This window comes from Dendrobates tinctorius, unplaced genomic scaffold (assembly GCF_039654945.1).
Source record: "Dendrobates tinctorius isolate UK_male_01 unplaced genomic scaffold, ASM3965494v1 ptg000175l, whole genome shotgun sequence".
In the NCBI taxonomy this organism is placed as follows: Eukaryota; Metazoa; Chordata; class Amphibia; order Anura; family Dendrobatidae; genus Dendrobates; species Dendrobates tinctorius.
This window is the reverse complement of record NW_027361842.1, coordinates 4,288,732-4,311,889: the sequence shown is the minus strand read 5'-3', so window position 1 is coordinate 4,311,889 and position 23,158 is coordinate 4,288,732. Positions and strand designations below refer to the sequence as shown.

Sequence of the window (23,158 nt, the reverse complement as noted above, 5' to 3'; positions counted from 1 at the left end):
TGTCCTCAAATCTCCCCACACACATTAAATCCCCCATCCCCACTCCAAATCCCCCATCCCCAATCCCTCACACACATTAAATAACCCCCCATCCCCACACACATTAAATCCCCCATCCCCACTCCAAATCCCTCACACACATTAAATAACCAGATCCCCACTCCAAATCCCCCCACACATTAAATAACCCCCCATCCCCACTCCAAATCCCCCCACACATTAAATAACCCCCCATCCCCACTCCAAATCCCTCACACACATTAAAAAACACCTCATCCCCACGCCAAATCCCCCACACACTAAATAACCCCCATCCCCACTCCAAATCCCTCACACACATTAAATAACCCCCCGTCCACACTCCAAATCTCCCCACACTTTAAATAACCCCCATCCCCACTCCAAATCCCCCCACACATTAAATAACCCCGATCCCCACTCCAAATCCCCCCACACATTAAATAACCCCCATCCCCACTCCAAATCCCTCGCACACATCAAATAACCCCCGTCCCTACTCCCAAATCCAAGCCCAACACATTATGTACCCCCACTCCAAATCCCCCCCCACACATTAACCCCATCCCCACTCATTAACCCCATCTGCACTCCATATCCCCCCACACATTAAGCATCCCCCATCCCCACTCATTAACCCTCATCCCCACTCATTAACCCCCATCCCCACTCATTAACCCCCCCACACATTAACCCCCATCCCCACTCATTAACACCCACACACATTAACCCCCATCCCCACTCATTAACCCAGTCCCCACACATTAACCCCCATCCCCACTCATTAACCCTCCACATATTAACCCCCATCCCCACTCATTAACCCCCCCACACATTAACCCCATCCCCACTCATTAACATCCCCCCCATCTCCTATCTTCGGTGGTTCTTCATCTCCACATTGGAGCACACTTACCACCAGCGTTCGCTCTGGGCGCCGGGGAGTGACATCAGCAGTGTGATCACATGACAGGTCACGCTGCCGACGTCGCTCTGACTCAGCGGTCAGAGCTTCTATTGTACTAGCATCTGTATAGACGCCAGTACAGTTGTTCCCTGGAAGCCGGCACGCGCACCTTCTCTGCGCCTGCTGTCCGCTTGACAGCTGACACAGAGAACCGCCGACTCTCAGGCCGGGGGGGGCAGAACACAACCGCCAGGGAGGACACTGCGGAGCGCTGCATTAGGCGGCCCGACCGCGCCCCTCTGCCTGCTGCACCCGGGGCAACTGCCCGGCTGCCCCCCTAGATACGCCTCTGGTGCCATCATTTACGGCCATGAATGTATATACAATCTGTAATGTCTGTATCCACTTTTTTGCTTCTTCCCCTCCCTAGGAGCTATGGTATAATCAGACCATGTCCCTGTATGGTCAGACACAGCCATTACACTGTAGACAGCAGGGGTGCATTTATAAGATTATCTCAGCACAGGAGCATTTTATTAACTCATCCAATTGTGGAAATTATTTTTATTACAAGATCTATTTATTGAAATGTACTTTGTTTGTGGGAAAACTCATTCAACCCCTTAACCCCCGAGGTTGGTTTGCACATTAATGACCAGGCCAATTTTTACAATTCTGACCACTGTCCCTTTATGAAGTAATAACTCTGGAACCTGGATGATTCTGAGAATGTTTTCTTGTGACATATTGTACTTCATGTTAGTGGTAAAATTTCTTTGATATAACTTGCGTTAAAATTTTTCAATTTTCCAAATTTGAATTTTCATGCCCATAAATCACAGAGATATGTCACAGAAAATACTTAATAAGTAACATTTTCCACATGTCTACTTTACATCAGCACCATTTTGGAACAAACTTTTTTTTCGTTAGGAAGTTCTAAAGGTTAAAATTGACCAACGATATCTAATTTTTACAACACCATTTTTTTTAAGGACCGCATCACATTTGAAGTCACTTTGATGAGTCTATATGATGGAAAATACCCAATAGTGACACCATTCTAAAAACTGCACCCCTAAAGGTGCTCAAACCACATTTAAGAAGTGTATTAACACTTCAGGTGCTTCACAGGAAATTTTGGAATGTTTTTTTTTTTTTTTTTAAAAGAACATATAACTTTTTTCACAAAAAATTTACATCAGATCCAATTTTTTTAATTTTGACAAGCGTAACAGCAAAAAATGGACCCCAAAATTTTTTGTGTAAATTCTCCTGAGCATGCCGATACCAAATATCAGTGAGAAAACCACTGTTTAGGCGCACGGCAGAGCTTGGAAGGGAAGGAGCACCATTAATTTTTCTAAGGGCTAATAGGAATTTTTTTTTACAACAAAGTGAGGTTCAATTTTTCCTGAGTGCGCCAATACCCTACATGTAATCGGGAAATATTTTTTAGTCACAGTGCAAAGCTCAGAAGGGAAAGAGCGCCAGATTTTACTGTTATGGTTTGCAGGTGCCACTGCTAAGGCATGGCAGTGCCTGTACCCCACACTACGCCACCAATGACCCTCTGGGATATTACCAGGACCACGGCTCCTTAGGAACCTACATCTCCAGCCACATTGATCAGACTACGTCTCTTGAAATATTGCCTAGCAGTGACATTACTTATCCAGTGATCACTGATACTCCACTTAAAGGGCGACTATGTGATAAAGGCCGCTATCAGGCCGAAACGTCAGCTGTCGCTTTATCAAAGTCAATAAAACATTCACTTCCAGCATATTCTACGTGTGCAGTGATTCTATACTGAACTTGTTACTACAGGACCATTGGTTTCTTCTCACTAGCACCGTACATTCAACTTCTTAGTCGAGTGCTAACCATCTCTACTATATATTACATTTTACAAATTACACACCCCGATGAATTCATCTAGGAGTCGAGTGATCATACTGACACCACATGTGCCTCACAGAATTTTATACCACTGAGTGGTGAAGAATAAATTACATTTTTACCACTAAAATGTTGTTTTAGCCCTTTTTAATTTTTCTAAGGGCTAATAGGAATTTTTTTTACAGCAAACTGAGGTTAAATTTTTCCTGAGTGCGCCAATACCCTACATGTAATCGGGAAATATTTTTCAGGCACAGTGCAAAGCTCAGAAGGCAAGGAGCGCCAGATTTTACTGTTATGGTTTGCAGGTGTCATGACCCACTGCAAGAGCCCATGAGGTGCCAGAACAGCAGAACCCCCCCATAAGTGACCCCAGTTTACAAACTACTCCTCTCAATGAATTAATCTAGGGGTGCAGTGATCATATTGACACCATGTATGTGTCACAGAATTTTATACCGTTGTGCAGTGAAGACAAAATAACTACATTTTTACCACCAAAATGTTGCTTTAGCCACAGATTTTACATCTTCACACAAGAAGTGGGTAAAAATGGCACCATAATTTGTCCCACAATTTCTACAGAATGTGGCAATACCCATTATGTGGCTGTACAGTAATGTTTAGTCATACAGAGAGACTTGGGAGGAACGAAGTGTAATTTGACTCCTGGAGCGTAGATTTTCCTAGAACAGTTTGCGGACTCCATATACAAAACCCCTAATTGCTAGAAGAGCAGAATCCCCCCTCAAGTGACCCCATTTTGGAAATTATACCCCTTGTGGAATTTATCTACTGGTGTAGTGAGATTTTGACTCCATGGGTATCTTCCAGAAACAAGCAGCAATGAATGTTTCTGAGTGAAAATTGCAAACTACCGTTATAGTGACCATTATTCTGTAGTGACCAGTATGTTATTCCCAGCCCGTGCTTCTGGAGACATGCACCCATAAGTTGGGAGGGCTCTCATCGCTTCAGAAATGTCAAACGTGACACTGTTATGATGAGTCACCGAAGGAGGAAAAAACAAAATACCAGCTAAGTCCAGAAAAACCAGAGAGGTTGGCAGCTATCGGATTGCAGACCCCTGAACCTATCCACAACAACTAGCAGTAGCCGTGGGGGGTTCCTACGGAGCCCTAGACCCCTCGATCACAGCCGGAGAACTACATAGCCTAAGGACAGAAAGGGGAAAAACTAAACTGCCCCAGAGCAGACCCCAAAGCAATAGGCAGCCCCCAACATATAATGACGGTGAAGCAAGATGAAAACACTAACACAGATGGAAAGATAGGTTGAGCAAATGATGGGGCCCAAGCTAACTACATAGGACAGGATAGGAAAGCTGCTGTCTGCCATCCGCAAAAACCCTATCAAAATGAGCCAACCGACTGATAGGAAAAACAGGCCCTGAAGTCGCTAGGCTTCAAAAGACTATATCAGCACTCAGGTATATTCTGAAGACAGAGCAAAAGATCAACAGATCAAAGACAAAAATGGAATTCAGCTCACCCCCGGCCGGGGATGGCAGAACTTCCAAAAAACAAGGCAAAACAAAAACAAAACTGAAGATTACAAAGCAGAGCAGAAAAACTTAGCTTAGAGATGCAGGAATCAGACTGGTCTCCAAGAATCCAGCAGGAAAATCACCAGCCAGGAAGAAGGGCGGCGGCAGCCTTATATCCAGTCCTCAATTCCAGCCACCCAGTCATTATGTAGCTGCCCAGGTGTTTGGTAATCAGCCTCACTACCTTCCTTCACCAGAGGAGGGAGTTCATCAGACCTCAATGGTGAAGGGAAAAATGAACTCACAACAGGACACACTATAGATATACTGTGGGGCTCAGAACGTAGGGGGCATTTGGATTTGGGAGCACAGCATTTGCTGAATTTCTTTCAGAGAGTGAGGAGCCATTTAGCTTTTCAAGAGCCTGTGTACTACCAGTAACGTGGAAGCCGCCTATATTTCCATTAACAGATGAAAAACCTGAGTGAGGGCTTGTTTTTTTGTGGATTGAGTGGAAGCCTTTATTGGGAACATTTTACATAACATTTGGGATCACAGTTATCCGGCGCTCTACGCTGACCCCTTACTTTGGGGTTCTATCTAAATCTCTGAGTGACGTGATTCAGATGAAACCCCCAAGGGATATAATGAGGCAGCAGAGTTACTCTGGACTCTGTATGGCCTCTGTCCAGCGGTGTCTTTCTTTTCAGAAGTGCACAAAACTGTGGCCGTTACTTTTATGCAATCCTAAAAAGATGGACACCGCTGGATCACAGGTCAGACGGCGTCCACAGTGCCTCCATCTTCCTCATTATAGGGCATTTTCTGCCGGGGGTTCCATCTGATTCATGTATGTCAGAGATTTACACGGAAACCCTGTAGTAAGCGCTCAGCACAGGATAAATGTGCGCCGAGCCTTACTGCGATCTTTGGGAGGCAGAATGAAAAAAATCAACAGCAGGTCAAGAATTGGTTTTATTTATTTTTTACGCCATTCCTCGTGTAGTATAAGTGATTAGGTGACTTTATTCTTCGGTTCGGAGCGATTACAGCAATACCAGATTTATATCAAATTTTGACAGCTGTCACACACTAAAAGACACTTTTTATTGTAAAAATCGTTTTTGCATCATCACATTTTGAGAGCTATAATTTTTCCATATTTTGGCCACAAAGCCATGTGAGGTCTTGTTTTTTGTGGGACGAGTTGACGTTTTTATTGGGACCATTTTCAGGCAGATGACATTTTTTGATCGCTTTCTATTCCGATTTTTAGGAGGCAGAATGAACAAAACCCAGCAATTCAGGAATTTCTTTTGGTGGGGCGTTTATACCATTCCGCGTGTGGTAAAATTGATAAAGCAGCTTTATTCTTTGGGTTAGTATGATTACAGCGATAAATCATTTATATCATTTTTTATGTTTTGGCGCTTTTATACAATAAAAACTATTTTAAAGAAAAAAGAATTTTTTTTGCATCACTTTACTCTGAGCTATAACTTTTTTATTTTTCCACTGATGGAGCTGTATAGCGGCTCGTTTTTTGCAGGACAAGATGGTGCTTTCAGCGGTACCATGTTCATTTATATTTGTCTTTTTTTATTGCGTTTTATTCCACTTTTTGTTCGGCAGTATGATGATAAAGCATTGCTTTTTGCCTTGTTTTTTATGGTGTTCACTAAAGGGGTTAACTAGTGAGACAATATCAAATATTTGTACTTTTATTGTTTATTTTTTTTCATTAACATATTTATTTAGTGATACAATATATTTTGATTTTTTTATTATTATTATTATTTTTTAAATATTTTTACAATTATTTAATTTTTTGTTTTTTACTGTTTTCTAACTTCCTTACTTTGTCCAAATATGGGACAATCATTTTTTTGCAGGCTGATCGCTTTTATAGCATATAGATGTAGGAGCATCCCCATGCTGTAGAAATTGTCAGTACTGCACTGAAAGACAAACTTGCTCATCATGTACTGTAGGTCATGGTCAGCAAATTTTCTTGGTCTGGTGACCCGATGTTGTCATGACTACATTGGGTCACCATGGCAATGATCAGTACCCGTGTCACGCCGTGGAGTATCCGATCCAAGGGCAGAGGGACAGTCAGCCCTCTGTCGGCTCCTGGAATGCTGTGATCTCCTTTGGGGGTTAAAGTGCTGGGAATCAGCTGTCAGAATCAGCTGACACCCTGCAGCGGGCGATGGCGCAGATGGTGCCATTTTGATGGTGATTTTTGTTTCTTTCCAACAGCGCAAGATAATAGGCACTAACTGACATGTGATTGGCAGCGCCTGCGCACTTTTTGATGAAGTGACATGTTTTTTTCAAATACTCACATTAGTATATTTATTATGTAAACTAGGGGGCGTGGCAGTGAGGGATCAGTGACCTGTCAGCAGTCTGCATTATGAATACCTAATCAGAGCACCACATACATGAATCCCGCCTAAGGACAAGAGCAAATCATTAACACAAAACAGAAAATAAGGATTAAAAAGAAGAAGACGGATTTCATCAACCAAGGAATCATTGTAATCAGTATAACGGCGCCGACCTGACACTGTTGGTAGCTTACTAAGCACAACCCTGCTGACAGGTTCCCTTTAAGGCTAAGTGCACACGTTGCAGAAAATTTCTGCTCAAAAACCTGAATCCCTTCCCAGAAACCGCACCTATTTTTCCGTGGCGGTTTTTACGCGTTTTTTGCGCGGTTTTGATGCGTTTTTTTCCGCAGCGGTTTCAAACCGCATGGAAGAAGCCAAAACTGTGGAAAAATCCGCAAAATTAATGAGCATGCTGCGGTTTTTACCGCGATGCGTTTTTTTCACGGTAAAAAACGCATCAATGTGCACAAAAAGTGCAAAATGCATAGAAATGACTGGGAAGCTTATTTTTAGCGGTTTTATAGTGAAAACCGCGGTAAAAACCGCTAAAAAAACGCTGTGTGTGAACACAGCCTAAGGGGTTAAATGACTTTGGGCCACTGATCACACAGAAAGACTACACAGACATTGATGTCCTGCCTGAAACCCAGGTCCCTCCAGCCTGGCCCAAATGGGTTCTGGGCATCAGAATTGGCATCAAAGTGGGCAAACAGCAGATTTTCACAGATGTGATTAAGTAACTGATGCTTTTAAGGGGTTAAATTATTTGGGCAACTGATCACACACTAAAAATACATAGATAGTGATGCCCCGCATTAAACCCAGGTCTCTCCAACCCGGCCCAAATGGGTTCTGGGCATCAGAATTGGCATCAAAATGGGCAAACAGGTGATTTTCACAGATTTGAACAAGTGTTTTAAAGGGTTAAAATTGGCTGTGTGCCCACTTTGATGCCAATTCTGATGCCCAGAACCCATTTGGGCCAGGCTGGAGGGACTTGGGTTTGCTGTGGCCCAAAGTCAATTAACCCTTTCATTACTGCCCTTCGGTGCCCACTTTGATGCCCGTTTTATAATTGCTGTTTTTCTGTGTATTCACATCGGGGCCCCTCGCTGCATCGGATTGTGATGATTATTTTATGTTGTTAAACCTATAAAAACAGAAGAGGAAAAATCACCGACTATGAAAACAACTAGAGCCTGGCAGCACCGTGGCCTCTTCTCCGGGGAGGGGCTGCCCAGTAACATCTGCACCGGGCACCGGGCCTGCGGAATATCCGGTGATTGTGCGCAGTGAGCGCTGGGTGTCAGCCGTGCATCACCCACAGACAGGCAGCACTGCGAGCAGGGGAAGAGGAGGAGGAGGAGACCGACCACCCATCCCCCAGCCAGGCCCGGAGCAGGGGGACAGCACCGGAACCCTCCCTGCAGCACGGACGGAGCCGCTGTCTGCACACCGTACATGTGATCTGGGGCTGACTGGAAGGAGGATGTTAAACGTGGAGAGCCTGGACCGGGTGGATCTGTGTGAGAGTCTGTTGACGTGGGTAAGTGTGGAAGGACTGTCCCTTCCCCCACCATGGGGAGGCCCCAGATAGTAAAGGAGGACACCTCCATCCAGGTCACCAGCACAATGGATTGGACCTTATGGGTTGGCAGTCTGTAGTACTGGAAGCCATGCAATGTGAGTGCGTACTGGACCGCCATGTAGACCACCCATAGGAGAAGGGTATACGATGGCGGAATCACTAGGGTTACTTAGGATAGGTATTATCCCTCGGGTCACAGGGTTTACTGTGGAGCGCCCCTCTGTGGTGGTATGTGGTGTGGCCGGGCATCCGGTCCCTATCCTAGTCTGCCCCAAAGTTTCATCATTGTGGGCTGAGAACTAATGAAGGGTCCGGACTGTGAATCCTTCGATGGAATCCACAGCTGGCGCAGATCCCGATGACTATGACGGGGCACCTCTGGGTTCTAATACCCACATGCACTCTCTTATACCGTGCAGTAGGCTTCCTTACACCGGGAGCCTATAGGTACGCCGTCCGTCTACTGCTGACACAAGTCTGATGCAATGTGCACCGCTAGGTCCACAGCTGGCTTCACGGTTGCATCAGAAGGAAAGGTTCAGCGTTCGTTAAACAGGCTCCATAACAGAAGTAGAGCAAATCCCGTTTGGTGGGGTCCGTCGGGCAGGTTTGTAGTCTAAGTAGCGGCTGTTTCCTTCATGAGATTTTGTTGTTTTTGGAACAGAGGAAAAATGTGAACCTGGCCTCATAGACTCAGGAGGGCATCGAAGGGTTATTAGTACAATTGTCAAGTGCTTGTAAAGTAAGCCACTTTGCCTTTTATTAAAGATCCTCTCCGTTCTCAAGAACTGAGGTCTTTCTAATTCTGTAGTTGAGTGCCTGTTGCCAGCCACACCTGCAGTCTGACAGAGGCGGCCAGGTTCCTAGGACCTTTTCAGCTCCAAGTGTTGCTGTGAGGCTGTCCGGGACTAGCCACCTTTAAGTGGATGTCCACAACTCAGATGGCACCTTCTGAATCCCAATGTCTCTCCACTAAAATAATGACAGTGCACCCCTTCAAGTTATACCCTGTAGGTATAAGGGATGAATCAGGGAGATCTCTAGGGCTCCCTGAGATTGTTTATGAGGAGAGCTCTGCTCTAGAACAGAATTGCTCATGCTGACTTCCACTCCATTCACTGTTTATTGGACTGCCAGATAAAGCCAAGATGGGGCTCTGCAAAGTACTGCTTCGTAGGGGTCCAGAGCCCTCATCCCAGTGGTCGGAACCCCAGTGAATCAGTAAGTTTTGCCCCCTTCCTTTTGGATAGGGAATCTTAATAACCCTTCTTTAATCCATGTTCAGATGAAGTGTATTTTTAATCCTGGTTTTATCTGTCCTTAAAAGGAATCTGTCATCAAGAAACATCCCTATATGGTCACTCATGTCTTCTAAATTGAAATCCAGTGACACTTTTAGGTCTTTTATCTGTTGTTGCATTCCTGAATGATTAGTATTTTATATGCAAAAAGGGTGTTCAGTGCTTAGGGTGTGCCAGAGCCCCGAACAGGTTATTTCCCTGCCCAGTAACAGACTCTAGCTTAAATGATAGCGCACTGTCAGTGTGACCTCAGGCACTAGGCAAAGAAATTGGACATTGAGATATGTAAAGAGGCTGGTGCTTGGTGAGAGGCAGAGGCTTGGGAAGTGCTCTGTCATGCCTAAAGCACTTAACACCTCATTTGTGTAAGTGTGAAAACACATTCCCCGGAAATGCAGCAACAGATAAAAGAATTGAAGGTGTTTTTTTTATTTCTATTTTACAGACTAAATGCCTATACTGTATATGCGGTGTGCAGGGTTGATCTTGCTGACAGATTCCCTTTAAGAATATCCATACAGGTGGTTCCTGCCACCTTAACAGTGCATTTGTGTGTAGAAAAGGCCATCTCCGACCAATGGGAATATCAGATTAGTACCGATGTCTGCAGCATATGTGGAAATCCAAGTGTCCGCCGGCTTATTTCCTCTCCCACATACCTGCCTCCCTAATGCTGGATTTGCTCTGGTGTATATGGGGGAATTGTAGGTGAGGGGTCACCAGAGGTCAGCACTACTATCTGTACATTGTCTTACCATGGGGACCTAGTATTGTGGCGGTGATAGGACAGACAATGCCGGCTGTGATGTCAATAATGTGGTGAAGGACGGGTCAGCTGTGTCACAGCCTCTCTGTCTGACACGGAGCCTTCTGGATCCATCTCCCATTATTACATCCTGAGCCAGTGACCCCATCATTCCTGGCTGGATGGAGCAGTGCTGATTTTGCTGTTACAGTGTATATCAGTGAGATGGTGTAGTAGGTTTTACTGTCAATGACTGTTTGTAATCAAGGTGGAGAAATTCCTCTCTGATCCTACACCATCTAATTGTTACAGATTGCTAAAGATGCTGGTCACACAATGTAGCGCTTTGTTTCGTGTTTTTTTTTTTTTTTTTTTTTTTTTCAGGAGGTGAGTGTGCCTTAAATGAAATGTTGGTTGTCAGGGAAATCATACTGCAGTTTGTATGTGGTACTAGTACAAAGTGTGCTTAGGGGTAGTACGAGACGGCCTCGGATTGTGCGGCTGCGTGCCCGCAGTCAGTATTACTAGTGTTCTGGACGCTATGCTCACTGCAAGCACAGTGGAGGGGATTACTAGAAACCCCGTGCTGCTTCTTTACACCGCGGTGCGGGTCTCCAAGCCGCAGCATGTCGTTTTCTTTTGCAGGAATGCTCAGTCTTCTGTGCAGAATTTCCCCATAGACTTGTGTTATATGCAGAACTCCACAGATAAAAAAGTACGTGTTGTAAGTGTGTTTCTAATGCGTAAAGGAGCCCAAAAATGCAGAAAGTGATGTCTCCACACACACACACACACACTCAAGTGCTTGTCATGTGGCACTAAAGGGCGACTAGCTTTGTTTAACCTAATAAGTTCTCTCTCGCGTGCTCCCCCCCACTTATCCTGGGATTGTTTTGTCATGGCATTTCTTCGATATGACTTGCGTTTATTTTGGAAAAAAAAAACAGAATTTGGTGAAAATTTTGCAATTTTCAAAATGTTAATTTTTATGCCCTTAAATCAGTCATATCGCACAGCATAGTTACCAGATAACACTTCCCACATGTCTACTTTACATCATCACAATTTTGGAGACCTATTTTTTTTGGTAGTGAGTTACAGTGCCTTGCGAAAGTATTCGCCCCCTGGAACGTTTCATCTTTTTCCCACATATCTTGCTTCAAACATAAACATACCAAATGTAAATTTTTGGTGAAGAATCGATGACAAGTGGGACACAATTGTGAAGTTGAACGAAATTGATCGGTTCTTTTACATTTTTGTGGAAATTCAAAAACTGAAAAGTGAGGCGTGCAATATTATTCGGCCCCTCTGTTTGGGCACACGGCAGGGCTCAGAAGGGAAGGAGCGCCATTTCACTTTTTGAATGCAAAATTTGCTGGAATAATTATGTTGCATTTGGAGAGCCCCTGATGTGCCTAAACAGTGGAAAGGACCGCCCTCAAGGATTTTATCCAAGGGTATAGTGACCATTTTGAACCCACTGGTACGACCCAGAATTTGATCACAGGTCATCGTATTGAATAAGTCCTCATTAGTGTTTAGCACAAGTCTTGCTGCTCCAGTTTGCTGCATTGCATGCTTAGGTATTCACCAAATTTCGCGGGTGCTTGAGTGACATGCACTTGTTTGACTCTTAGCTCTGTATACTTTGTTGACATACATTTTCCTAGATTAATATTTTAGTACAACGGTTTTGGTGTTTTTTCTTTTTTTTTTTTTACCTAAAAAAAATTCTATGTTCTTTTCAAGAGATATCCCCATCAGAATCCATGCTTTTTTTTTTTACAAGACTTTCCATTCTGACGCAGATTTTGATGCGGATAGCCACAGAAATATGGATTTCCCATTGAGATCAATAGAGCATTTGAAACTTTTTAATAGGGAATTTTTTTTTATTGCATCGGCTTCAAAACCTTCTGTCAAAAACTGCTTCAAAACTTGTGCTCTAGTTCTGCATATGAAAAGCTGGAGTCCCGGATCACTGCCTCAGTTTAAGAAGCCGTTGGTTCAGTCGGGCCAAGAATTATTAATGGAAAATGGCATTTGTTTTTCGATTAGGTGAGCCTTCCCTCATTGGTAATTTATAGGGTGAATTTACACAAAGTTGGTATTTGTAAAACTCTTGTACCTGTTCCTTGAGAATTTGGGTGTTTGTTTTCTTATTCCCAGGAGAGAGTGATCACGTATGTGATGTAACTCCAGTCTACGATGAATACAAAAGTGTTTCTGGATTTCTTGTGTTCCAAGCAGTTGAACCTACCCAGATCACATATTAAAGCGAACCTGTCGCCAGGTTTGACCGATATAAGGCCACCACCTTTCAGTCCGGTGCGAGGAGTGTCGCTTGTCTTTGTCCAGTGCCTCCCTTCTTCTTGCGATGCCGTCCACTTTCTTGCTTCCTATGCATAATGCGTCACCAAGTCATCCGCACAGTCTCCCCGACATCCTGCGCAGGCGTACTTCTCTGCCCTGACTAGAGCAAAGGAAAGTACTGCAGTGAGCATGCGCCAGGGACCTTTGACAGCAGAGAAGTACGCCTGCGCAGGAGCACAATGTCGGGGAGACTGTGAGGATGACTTGGTGACGTGTCATGCATAGGAAGCAAGAAAGAAGACTGCATCGCAAGAAGAAGGGAGGCGCTGGACAACGGCCTGCGACACCCCTTGGACCACCTCGCAGGTGAGTATAATAAAAGGTATTTTTCTTGTCTTGCAGGTCAGGTTGGGGGCAAATATACAGCATTATCGAATTCTGTACATTAGGCCTGAAAGATGTGGCCGTAACTCGTATCAGTCAAACCCAGTGATAGGTTCCCTTTAAATGGAACTCATCAGCAGGATTGCGCACAGTAACCTACAGACGGTGTCAGGTCGGTGCCGTTATACTGATTACAATGATACCTTGGTTGATAAAGTCTGTCTTGTGGTTGTTGGGTAATCTTTGTCAGTTTTGTGTTAATGATTTGCTCTTGTCCTTAGGTGGGATTCATGTATGTGGTGCTCTGATTAGATATTCATAATGCAGACTTCTGACAGGTGACTGATCCCTCACTGCCACGCCCTCTAGTTTGCACAGTGAATGTACTAATGTGTGTATTTGAAAAAAACATGTCACTTCATCAAAAAGTGCGCAGCTGCCGCCAATCATACGTCAGTTAGTGCCTATTATCTTGCGCTGTTGAAAAGAAACAAAAATCAACAACAAAATGGCGCAGTGGGCTGCGCCTGGGCATTAATTTTTATCATGTTCTGATAGATGCAGGAACCGTGCCTTAGGACACGAGCATATTATTAACTTAAAACTAAGCATAAGGATTAAAAAAGAAGCACAAGACAGATTTCATCAACCAAGGTATCATTTAATGAGTATATCGGCGCCGACCTGACACTGTCTGTAGGTTACTATGCACAATCCTGCTGACAGGTTCCCTTTGAAGGGAATTTGTCAGCAGGTTTTTGCTATTTAATCTGAGAGTAACATAATGTGGGGACAGAGATCCTGATTCCAGGGCTGTGTGATGTAGTTTCAATGCAATCAATGTTTTATCAACAGATTATCATCACCAGAGGACTAGTTCTCATGTGCAGGCCAGTCCATCTAATCTGTGTAACCCCACCACCACTACTGATTGGCAGCTTGCTGACATTGTACAGCGTACATAGGAATCTGCCAATCGTGTGTGTGTATGTGTGTGTGTGTGTTATACAGCGCTCAGCATTCTGACCACTGCTATATCCACAGCAGAGAAAACGGAGATTTTACCAAAACTGCACCAAGCAGCCCATCAAGTAATACATCACTGGAATCAAGGTCTCTGCTGCTCGCAGATTCCATAGCAAAAGCTGCTGACAAATTTCCTTTAATATAGTTTTATGGGTGTCTCTATTTTACATTTCTTATATAGAAATTGTGTCCATAAAATGTTCGTAATTTTCCACATTTATTCAGATAAATGAAGTTCTACAGCTCTGTTCTCTTGTGTTTCCAGCTCTTTGTTTGTTGTCAGTGTTAACATTCAGAGGCAGGAATCATGTGCATATCTAGGTTTCTGTATGGCTGCTGTGTCCGAATCCCATTTTTTAGAGCTTCAGACGTAAGTACTGATGGATCCACTGATGAGTGGAAAAAACGTGATGTGAACGTAGCCTTAAAGGGAATCTGTCTCCTGGCTTTTGCTCTGTAATCTCAGAGCAGCATGATGTAAGGGCTGGGCTCCTGGGCAACATGTTTGGATAAAATCACTGATTTACCTCCTGCTGAGCGAACTCTGCCCACACCACTGATTGGCGGGTTTCTGTGTACACCGCGTCAGAAGAAGGCTGCCAATTAGGGGTAGGGTTATACAGATCTATCTAATGAGTATGGTGGACTATATAGCAGTAGTTTTACTTGTGCGCTATTGATGATAATCTGCTGATAAACTGTGATTTTCTAAAAAACTACAGTCAGCAGCCCAGTAAGTGACACATCGTTGGAATCAGGGTCTCTGTTTCTACGTCATGCTGCTCTTAGATTAGGTGGAGAAACTTGGTGACAGGTTTTCCCTTAAGCCCCCCATACACACTAGATGTTTGACAGCTGACTGATGGATCGTCCAATTGTTAGCCAGCAGCTATCTCCCCCAACCCATACGGGGGATTTCTCGCATGGTCGAACATTTATTTGTTCTCTGAGAAACCTCTGCTGGCGGCTTATTTCTTAAGAAACAAGATGTGCCGGCTCCTTCTGTCACCTGACGTCATCTATCGGGACAGGTGAGAGACCCCCATAGTCATTAGAGTGTTGCTTGTATTCATCTATATTGGTGGGTTCAGCCAAGATTACACAATTGTCTGCGGGGCCTTTTTTTTTTCCAGACTCTGTATTAAATGGACATTGCGTTATTGGTCTGCGATATGGCCTTAGGTCCCGTTACATTTAGCGATGCAGCAGCGATCCCGACAACGATACTACCCGGTCAGGATCGCTGCTGCATCGCTAAATGGTCGCTAGTGAGCTGCCAAACAAGCAGATCTCACAGCGACATAGCAGCAGTCGATACTTACCTGTCACACGCGATGATGATGTCATCTTCCGCCCGCGTCCATGGAGTCGCTCGTCGGCGCCAGCAGGAAGCAGACGACGAGAAATGGACCAGGACGATCTCGCGCGATCAGCGATATCCAGCGGGGGAGGTGAGTATCACATGTAGCGAGATCGCTAGTGATATCGCTGTTGCGTCACAAAATCGGTGACGCGATGTGTAAAAGGCCCGTTAGGTTTTCGCCTTTTTAATATTTTTGTATGGCAGCCTACGATCTCCTTACACAGTAGTAAAAGTGGTAATTTGCTATTAAAATGGTACATTTCCAAGGGACCTCCTTTATCTGTAATTCCACAGTGACATCGCAGCAGGCTTTCTGTCTGGCGGCTCTGGCGAAATCTGCTTATATACTAAGAGGAGCCTGCAGGTCATAGGCTATGGGTCCAGTGCTCAGTTCCCATTTGCTTTCCGGACCATATAGAGAAAGTTGAAGTGAAACTGACCCTCCTTCAAGACTCTGTTTATTTTTCCTTGTAATGTGGCAGGAAAGTTTCTTGTGTTGTTGTGGTTTACCCGAATTGTTTCGCAGGAAGCCAAGCCTTTTATTCTTTGTTTAATGCTACAAGCCAAAATTATTGGCTGACGTTTCTGAGCGGAAAAGATAAGTCACCTAATCATAAAGTGAAGATGATCACACTGGGAAAGTTGCAATAAATGTGTGTAGAACCCTCCTTATACAGGGAATAGGCAGATGGAACACTACTAGATGGGATATCTCGGGGAAGGCTAGACACGGTAAGAGGAGTATGGGTTGTCAGCTTAAGGGGCAGCTACAGAAAGTGGGGGGCCAGCCTTCACCAGAGGTTCACTGCCTGCGTTCCCTCCTGCCAGTGGTGCCGGAGCGTGTAGTCGTGCTGTACGGTTTGGATAATTCTCTTCTTTGCTTGTTCCGAGTAGACGTCAAAAAGGAAATGTCCATAGGACAGACCCCATCAGTAGGCCAACTCTGACCAGAACCAAATGATACAATTGCATAGTAAGAGAGATGCAGGAAAGCGGGGATTGTGTTTATTGAGGTTCCTACAGCTAAATGAAGGCCTCTGCACAGGTAAATGGTCCCCCTGATGGGCCTAGAAAACCGCTATAGAGGACCTGTCACATTGTACCTGCGGTCTGATCTGTGTACATCTTAGCATAGATATAGGTATGGTAAAACTTGTAATTTAGTCATTGAAATCCCTGGTGTTTATGTACTTGAGACCAGTGGATGGTCCTACTAGTGATTATCAGCTAGCTCTGCATGTAAAGTCATACAGGAGGAGACTGTCAGTCACTGAATACTGGACTCGTATGTATACAAGCACCAGGGCTTTTAATGAATACAATGCAAGTTTTACTGAAACTTTTCCCAAAAAATAGTTTATCAATCTGCTCTGCTCCTCCTGCTGTATATCATTCTGCCTGCACATTAGATGCCATTTTCTACATGCCGGGTTTCCCTAAAGGCCCCGTCACACATAGTGATGCGACAACGATACGACTTGGTAGGGATCGTTGCTGCATCGCTATGTGGTTGATAAGATCGCTTCTCAGTGTACTAAGTCTTTGTTGACACATGAAATCTGCATGTCACCACAATGTGCTGTGGTTTTGGGATGCAGTAATTGGTCGTGCAGGTTGATAAATGCATTTCAACACCCGACCAATTACTTATGTCGTTTAGATGCCATTCAAAATTACAAGTCCACTGTTATATGTTGTGACAGGGTCACTGGCACTGTATGTGAGGGGAGATGTGTGGCGAAGGTTGTTATCCTGCGTGATGTGAAAGCCATAAGTTTCCCTCCACCATGATGTGTGCTGAGAGTAAATCAGTCATTTCTAGGGTCTGGGTTTCATGGTGAGTAGGTGTCAGAGATGGGCTGGACGCCTACTCACCATATCTCCACCTCAAGGGTGTAGTTGGGAGGTTAACCCCTTAGTGACAGAGCCAATTTGCAGCTTAATGACTAAGCTAATTTTTTCAATTCTGACCATTGTCAATTTATGAGGTTATAGCTTTAGAACGCTTCAACAGATCCGACTGATTCTGAAGTTTTATTGTGATATATTGTACTTCATGTTAGTGGTAAAATTTATTCGGTATGAGAAGCGTTTATTTATGAGAACAATGGAAATTTGGCAAAAATTTGGCAATTTTTTAAACTTTTAATTTGTGTGCCCTTAAATCAGAGAGATATGTCACACAAAATAGATAATAAATAACATTTCCCACATGTTTACTTTACATCAGCTCAATTTTGGAACCAATTTATTTGTTTGGACGTAATAAGGGTTAAAAGTTGACCAGCGATTTCTAATTTTTCCAGCAAAATTTACAAAAGCGTTTTTTAGGAACTACCGCACATTTGAAGTGAGTTTGGGGGGTCAAAATGACAGAAAATACCCATAAGTGACACCATTCTAAAAACTGCACCCCTCAAGGTGCTCAAAACTACAATCAGGAAGTTTATTAACCCTTCAGGTGCTTCACAGGAACTAAAGCAATGAACATTTAACTTTTTTTCACAATTTTTTACTCTGGAACCATTTTTTTTAATTTTCACAAGGGTATCAGGAGAAAATGGATCACAAAATTTGTTGTGCAATTTCTCCTGAGCATGCCAATACCCCGTATGTGGGGGAGGGAGCACTGTTTGACTTTTTGAACACAAAATTGGCTGGAATTAATGGCCGTGCCATGTCACGTTTGTAGACCCTCTGATATACCTAAACAGTGGAAACCCCCCAATTCTAACTCCAACCATAACCCCAACACACCCCTAACCGTAATCCCAACCCTAACCACAAACCTAGCCACAACCCTAACCACAACCCTAACTTTATTAGGCCAACCTTAATCCTAACTTTAGGCCAACCCTAACCATAGTGGAAAAATTGAAATACTTTTTTTTATTTTATTATTTTTGCCTAACTAAGGGGGTAATAAAGGGGGGTTTGATTTAGTGTTTTTTTTTTTTTTTTTTTTTGATCACTGTGTAGGGTCTATCACAGTGATCAAAATGAAACCATGGACTGTTTTATTTTCAGTTGTGCCAGAAAGGCTGTTTTATGTTACTATTTTGTCTTGATGGTTTATGAAGTAATAAACCACCCAGAGACTTTAACATCAAGTGTTCCTGTGCCTACCTTGGGGAGCAGCTGAGAGAGCAGACCGGCTGCCACAATGTGTATATCCATAGAATATATGTCGTGTGTAGGGAAAGACATTAATGTCCAGTCCTCCTACTAAGCTGAGGGTTTGGGGCTCCCCATAGTGTGGGTTACACATTGCTCCTGATATTAATGTGAATAATGGTTTGATTCTCTGTAGAATCCTGATCAATACCAGTGAATATCTTGACCTGTGCATGTATTCAGTAAGTCTCCCTGTCAGCTCTGCAGTTTACCACCAAGCCCTAAAGTTCAAGGCCTGTGTAAGGTAGCCAATGTTAATGTCAGCAAGGCATGCCGTGTGCTGGCAATCACCCAGCTGATGACCGTCCCAGAAATTCATAGTTGTCACATTACAAGGAGCTGGGGAAATAGTTCAGCTGCACAGTCATGGACGAGATGTCCTTTCTGGGGACGGTATTCACTGGGAGTTGAGGAGTACCGTATATTATATTTTCTTGCACTTGTACAAGTAAGGATATTTCTTCACTATTGCTGTTGCTTTACTCGGTAGTATTTTTACATTCTAACTTTTAATTTGCCTGAAAAAAAAAAAAAAAAAATTCTGTGTATTACGAATTTTTAGGAATACCCTTTCTGCAGTTATCCTTGAAAATTAGACCTGCGCACATGAATGGAAGCGTGTGCTTGTTTACTGGTGAACTGCGCTATTTTAGATCTTCACTCTTTCAAGCCTGGCAGTGTTTTGCCTATTAAACGGATTTTCCCATGAACAAATTACATTTTAATTAACAGATCATGGAATAATAAGAGGTTCCACAATTGGATATGTTTAAAAACAAAAACAACATGTTCCTGTGCTGAGGAAGCAACGAGTATACAGACATTACAGTATGGGATTGCAGCTGCTCCTTTCTGTGAGGTAATCTGTTTTAAAAACAAGCAGCAAATGTTTTACCTCACAGAAAGAATCAGCTGTGGCACATGTTGCAATGTCTGTATCCATTTTTTCCAGGAACATTTTGTTATCACCTCAAATTGTGGCGTTTATTATTACTCCTAAATACATGAATTCAAGTGTACTTTGTTCATGGGAAACCCCCTTTAATGCCCTGCAAGACCTCACCTGCATTATAGATGGGATATTTTTTTTTTCCTTTGTATTTTTTAGTCTGCCCAGTTTTTTTTCTTGTAGGGAAGGGGCGAGTGCCCATCGGATCATATTTAATTCTACATGTAGATAATAATTATCCGAAAAAGGTCAGAATCAGAAAAATATGCAGCATTTCCTCTTTTTTCTCATTTTACCTGAAAAAAAAGGATTACTTTTACTTCTCCCATCAATACTGATACCAAAGTGTGCCCATTGTGTCTGCCCCTTGATTTATAGTCATCCAAGTCTCTGGTGCCTATGGAAAATGCGTTCATTGCGCAGAATGCTTAATATTGGGTGTGTGTGAGAGCTGGTGTAAATTTCATAGGCGGAAGGGAAGTTTATTTTTTGTTTACTACTTTATGGCTGTATAATGGGAATTTCACAAGGCATCTACTTCTGTACATACATACACATGTTCACGTGTCTTTGGTGAAACCCACTGACGGCGCACACTTAGGAGGTTATGTCAGTATAGCCCGGTCTCAACTGTAATCAATAATTGTCTGCTTTATTTTTTAATACAATTCTCAAAAAAGTGTCTTTAACAAGTGATATCTGCCAGAGACACTTTAGTTGTCAAATATGGTACATCTATGGCCAAACTCTGCACATAGTCAACCGTTATGTTGTTGAGCAAAGGTGTGTGGGGAAATGTACGGACTGCGCTGGCTTGGCCATTCATTCTTCCAAGGTTGGGCCTACATAAGCTCCTGTGACACTAAAAGTGCATCATGCAATGCTGGTGACACTTCTTCTTGAACAATTCTGTATAATTGATAGCTTCATTCTTAATCATTTTGTTTACTGAAATCTGTTTATTTTTTTGTGTGTGTATATGTTTGTATTTGTATGTGTGATTATATATATATATATATATATATATATATATATATATATATATATATATATAATTAGTGCTGTGAAATTTTAATTGGGACAAAGCATTTTTTTTTAAGTAAAATCGTAAGTTGGTTACCAGTCAGTGATTCAAACCAGTTTTAACTTCTTTGAGGAGGTGTGAGTGCCTGTTCAAAGCAATTAAAACTGGTTTGAATCACTGACTGGTAACCAACTTACGATTTTACTTAAATAAAATACTTTGTCCCAATTAATTTTCACGGCACTGTGTGTGTATATATATTATGAATTTCAACGTTAACTTTCCTTTTGCGCTTTTCATGATCTGTCCATTTTTACATTTTCAGATACAGACGTTTCATGTAGATGCACCATGTAAAACCGTAGAAGACCTTACCAGTGGGGTTGCAATGGCTATGGTCCTTCAGAAAATGTAAGTTGACACATTTGTATATTATCCGAATCTATGACTAGTTTACACCTATATTCCCTGACTGTTGGTTACCTTTCTTTCCCCCAACATCATCTGTCAAGTGAACCCCTTACATATAATGTAGTTGGTGGGTTTAGAAGACTCTGCTGTATTGTGTATGAGATTTGGACTGTTTGGGGAGACAGTTTTCCTAGATTTAATGCTTTGGTTTCACCTACTACTAGAGATGAGCAAACCTGAATGTTAATGTTTGGAGTTCGTACTGGACTGAACTCTGAACACAGGCGTCTCCTGAAAGTCTGCTTCATTGGAGAGATTTTCCCAGCTCCAAATATCGGGTCCCTATTGATTTCAATTGGTTCAGGTACAGTTCTGGTACCTGAACTTTAGGTTAAAGTTCAGTAGGGCAGCAGAACCCTAATTTCCACAGGTCCGCTCATCCCTACTTACTAGAAGTATACTCATGGTAAGGAAGCCAGTAGGAGTACTCCATGTTGTATGCCAAGAAAGCTTAAACAGAATCATGCATGTTTCTTAAAACCTGTCCTGCAGAGGTAAAAGCAAGATTTCCTTACAAATTGTCTGTAGGTGTTAAAAGGAAAAGGTCAGTAGGTTTTTGCTTACTCCGACAGTGATGTTCTCTTGCTGATAAAACAAGGATTGTATTGAAACTTCAACAAACAGCCCAGTAAGGCTGGTTTCACATTTGCGTCTGTGTGCGCAGCGTTTCATCCGCAGCAATCTGCATGTCATGCGTACATATATTTGACATGGTGTACGCAGGGACATGCATTGCTTCGCAGTGTGTGGCCGTGTCCGGCAAACGCAACATGTTGCATTTTTTGAGGCGTCAAAAATCCATCAAATATGCGCAGGCATGCGGATGAGTGCTTAAAAAAAACCTCATTACTGTCTATGGGAACGTATTGGTACGCAAGGACATGCGTACGCTTGCGTTCGATACGCATGCGTTCTTCGAAATGTAAATAGAACTCCCATGAGACGCCCATTTTTGCCTGATGTCATATCAAACGCATGCTCATAAACCTCGCAAACGCATGCGCACGCAGTGGTGTTTTTCCATCATGCGTAAGATGATGCACATAAAAAACACGGAAACATGCGTTTTGCATGCGTTTGCGGATGATATGCCTCGGACTCAAACGCTAATGTGAACCCAGCCTAAGTGACACATCGCTGGAATCAGACTCTGCCCCCTCCCTCATCATGCTCTCAAATTACATAGAAAAAAACCTTCTGACAGATTCCATTAAATGGAGGCCTCAGATTCGTTTGCATAAAATAATGTAGGAATTAAGAAATTTCCTGTTATCTACTAGGTGACAACTGAAGCCTTAGCTCACTGTGATAATGGAGGGGGCCACTAATGACCACAAACTGCATCACAATTTGCAGAAGAACGTTAGAAACAAGAAGCCAATAACATCTGTGGAGGAGACATGAAAATGTAGGCCGGGAACTTGATTTCAGATCTGAGAGATCAACAAAAGATATTTAAGCTATCTATACACATTTGGTGTACATCTACCAAACCAGATAATTTAAGTAGGATCAAACAACCATCTAATTTGTATGGTGGGGTCTCCTGACTTTTCCCCTGTCAGATGTTTCAGGACGATAAGGATCAGGCAGTTGGATTTCAACTACCTAATTGTTTTTTTTTCCCAGAGTTAAGCTGCCGCCAGGGACACTTGGCAGCCGCTTACTCCCTTCTTTCTACACAGAACACATGCACGCACAGCTGAGCCAAGCAAACATGTGTATGGTTGGGAGAGATATATTTGCTTAATAATTGTTTAACAGATGATGTTTGGCCTGCCTTAGATTACAGAAAATTATTTTTGCTAGGGGATGTATTTAGGTTTGCCTGTAGGTATGTTTGACTTTGATGCCAACATTGTATATGTTGTCTATTTTTGGGCCATTATTCATTTATAACCATTGCTGTTTGGTAAGAATATGAAATACTGTAGTGCAACCTATGCCTGGACTCAGGGCAGCCTCCCGGTTTTCTTGGGCCCTGGGCAAAAGAGTCTCAGTGGACCCCTTTAACACTTTCCATGATTCATGATGCATAGATATGTAAAGTAAGAAGTCTTTGGCTTTGTACTATACCTACATTTCTT

At 43.0% G+C, this 23,158-nt stretch overlaps 1 protein-coding gene across 3 annotated transcripts in view; it reads left to right on the top strand.

The window, feature by feature from the left end:
• Window positions 1-7,925: 7,925 nt before the first annotated feature.
• HOOK3 (hook microtubule tethering protein 3) overlaps window positions 7,926-23,158 on the top strand; it is a 112,290-nt gene continuing 97,057 nt past the window's right edge. The window contains exons 1-2 of one of the 3 annotated variants that reach the window (XM_073551341.1): window positions 7,926-8,276; window positions 20,926-21,011. In XM_073551341.1, the coding sequence (XP_073407442.1) occupies window positions 8,220-8,276; window positions 20,926-21,011 (143 nt within the window). In that variant the 5' untranslated portion in view covers window positions 7,926-8,219. Of the gene's footprint in view, window positions 8,277-8,378; window positions 8,414-20,925; window positions 21,012-23,158 lie in introns of those variants that run through there. The other 2 variants (XM_073551340.1, XM_073551342.1) reach the window with 2 other exon arrangements.